This window comes from Quercus lobata, chromosome 8, assembly GCF_001633185.2.
Source record: "Quercus lobata isolate SW786 chromosome 8, ValleyOak3.0 Primary Assembly, whole genome shotgun sequence".
In the NCBI taxonomy this organism is placed as follows: domain Eukaryota; kingdom Viridiplantae; phylum Streptophyta; class Magnoliopsida; order Fagales; family Fagaceae; genus Quercus; species Quercus lobata.
The window spans coordinates 34,650,539-34,653,670 of NC_044911.1; the positions used below are offsets into that span (position 1 = coordinate 34,650,539).

Consider the following 3,132-nt stretch of genomic DNA (forward strand, 5'->3'; position numbering starts at 1 on the left):
TGGAGAGGTGGCTTTTCTTCTTGACCTCCAGATCTTTCCAATGTGGGACTCTGATACCATTTCCCTTATTGGATCTTAAGGCTTTTCCAGGCAATAGAGATTTCGGGCTATGGGCCCTTACTATGTCTGTCCATGATGGGCCTTTAGGGAGCGTGGGTCCCGCTTTACACAGGCCAAACAGTACCTATCCGTCAGGCCCATTAAGATAGGCCCACCAGACTAAATCTTACCATCTTCAGTTGCCCCCTTCACCCCAATGGTCCGTCTGTTCCAAGGATCAATGGGGTGACGATCCTAATGTAGGGGCATGACGGGTACTTTAATGACGGAATGGATCCGTGAAACAGAAGATTTAAAGTAATAGGCGGACACAACCGTCAGAATGTATGACGGTTTCAGATCTTTAACCGTCAGATAGGATGACGGGTATCTTGCAGTTTCAGACGGTTTCATATAGTCGACGGTTACCATCTACTGATGCGAGCAGACAGGTTAGCATTTATTAGCATGCCACGTGTCAATCTCTGACTGGCCGTTGTATAGGATCGAAGCGTCGCTTCGTCTTCCGTGTATCTCCTATATATATGAGGCGTCTCAATCTCTCATTTTCGCATTTCCAAACAGAAAACGTCTGTCAGAGAGAACCGTCAACCTTGCCAGAGAAGTCCGTCGAGCACTGGTAACCACCAATTACCACAACCGTCAGCATTACTCCGTCAGGTGTGGTAAGTATTTACTTTAATTTCATATTCAAGTTACATTTTCGACCAAGCAATATTGTTAGGCTTAATATACCCGTCAATGTTTTTAAACCCGTCAAGTCTTAGGTTTCATCATTAATTGTAGGAAATGTCTAGTGCGTCAAGTAACCAATCGGTGGTTCGTGACGGGACGGAATACGAGAATGTATACCCGTCCGGTCATAAAGACCAAGATAGTCCAGGCGAAGATAGGAGTCCGTCTGCATCCTCTTCGTCCTCAACAAGTGAGGATGTGGAGAAAATTGAGATAGAGGGTCCTGACGGGAATCAAGCACTGGAGTCCGTCGTAGGTGCTGATGGACTAAGGCAGTTCATCATGTTACCAGAGTGGACAGTGCATAGGTTCACATCCGTCATCCGGGAGAGACATTTCAGTACCTTTAGAACAAATTTTCAGATACCAGACTACATCCCGATCCGTCTTCCCTACGTGTCGGAGAGATGTTATTATGACGGAGTAGAAGGTGTTGGAGTGTACGAGCAGGTGTTGAAGGCTGGACTTCGGTTCCCGCTCTCTACACTCCATAGGGAACTCTTGCATTACCTGGGACTGTCCGTCACCCAGATTTCTCCAAACGCCTGGAGGGTCTTCATAGCAATGGAGATTCTTTATGGCGCAATGTCGAATGGAGAAAGGAGACTGACGGTCCGTGAATTTCTTCACTGTTACCGTCCAGATGAGATTGATAGATCAAGGGGGTTGTACCGTTTTGCTAGTCGAAGTCCCTTGTTGAAGGTCATCTTTGAGACCCCAGACTCAAATAGAGACTGGAAGAGTCGCTATTTCTTCCTGGAGGGTGACAGGTGGATGAACCGTCCAGGAGAGACGGAGTACATGCCCGTCGATACAACTTGGGGGATAATAAACCAAGCGCGTATGCACCCGTCTTGCTTGTTCCTTTTTTATACACCCGTCCTCTATTATGTGCGTATTTTGACCGTCTCTCTTTGCAGGTAGAGGGCGCCCGCAGGTTAGCCTCGAGGAATTTAGTTTCCTTGAAAAGGTTTGTAGAAAAGCTAAGCCGGACGAAAGGACCTGGGCCAAGTTAGTGAATCCAAAGACAATACACTGGTATTGTGACGGTCCAGAACCTACCCGTGAGGCCATTGCTTACGACGAAAGAATACACAAACGTGAGTCCGTCTACTTTTACCCTTGAAATTGAAATTTTACTTTTGAGAGAACATCATCATCCGTCCTGTATTGCAGAAATGGACGACGCCAAGAGAAGAGCCATGATAAAATCTCTAGCCGTCGAGCAAAAGAAGACGGGTGAGATCGTTGTTCCCAGTGTGCCGGGGTCATCGGGCAAGAGGAAGCAGCCACCAAAGTCCGACCGTCCACACAAGCAGCCAAAGGTGTCAATGGAGCCCATCGTGGGCTTGATGGCTGAGGGCCCTAAGGCCGTCAACCAAGTTAAACAGGGGGCCGGTAAGGGCCTAATGCATGCTCCACCCGTCAGCGAGGAGAAGCCCCCTCCCCTTCTTCGTGATGATTCGAAGTTCGCTTTGGAAAAGCTTACGTCCATACTTTCTGCAGAGGACTATGAGGATCTGGGGAATCACTCGACGGAGGCGATGGGAGAGACGGGGTTATTTGCCGTCGGACAGGTAACTTTTCATTATCCTTCAGTGTATGTCCGTTCACTTTCTAGTTTCATTTTTAACACTTCTAATTTTCTTTATTTCAGTCCTTGGTTATGATGAAGGGCTTGATGGACCGTTGCCTCAACCGTGAAGCGGCTCTGGAACGGGTACGGTCAAAACTTGGGAAGACGGAAGAAGAGCTTAGCCAGCTGCACAAGTGGAAGTCCACCATGGAGCAGAAATTTGAACTGTCTGAGAATACAAGAAAGGAGCTTGAACAGAAGACGGAAGAAGCTGGGAAGGTCTTGAAGAGCAGAGCGGACGAGGTGAAAGATCTGAAGAAAAAGCTCCGTCATGCAAAGGACGACGCCGTCAGCGAATATCGCAACTCCGAGTCCTTGTTGAAGGAGCTGGGAGGATCGTTCCTTCAAGGCTTTGACGATGCGCTCCGTCAGATAAAAAAGACCTATCCAGATCTGGACGTGTCTATGATAACACTTACTGATCAAGATCAGACTTCTGCCCTGCCCGTCGCCTCCGAAAATACGGAGGACCTCTTTGGGGAAGAAGCAGCTCAGGGTGACGGAGAGTCCGCTCCGCCGAATGAGGTCGCTGTTGCCGACCCCAAGAAAGCAGAGTAACCCATGTAATTGTTTAGGAGGATCCGTCTCCCTTTTATATACAGTTAATTATTTGTAGACGGTTTGTTTAAAGTTTGATTTTGTATTGAACAATGTTTGATTTTAAGTGTTGATTTGCACAAGCTAATCTGTTGATCCGTCCA

At 47.7% G+C, this 3,132-nt stretch overlaps 1 protein-coding gene across 2 annotated transcripts; it reads left to right on the forward strand.

The window, feature by feature from the left end:
• On the forward strand, positions 1 to 3,132 carry LOC115958417. 2 transcript variants are annotated; one of them, XM_031076836.1, is made up of 5 exons: positions 1 to 491; positions 625 to 725; positions 1,716 to 1,895; positions 1,972 to 2,372; positions 2,453 to 3,132. In XM_031076836.1, the coding sequence occupies exons 1-5, from the start codon at positions 478 to 480 to the stop codon at positions 2,987 to 2,989; spliced, it is 1,233 nt and encodes a 410-aa protein (XP_030932696.1). In that variant the 5' UTR covers positions 1 to 477; the 3' UTR covers positions 2,990 to 3,132. The 2 variants fall into 2 exon arrangements, with proteins under 2 accessions (XP_030932696.1, XP_030932695.1); XM_031076835.1 differs by having other exon boundaries at positions 1 to 1,636.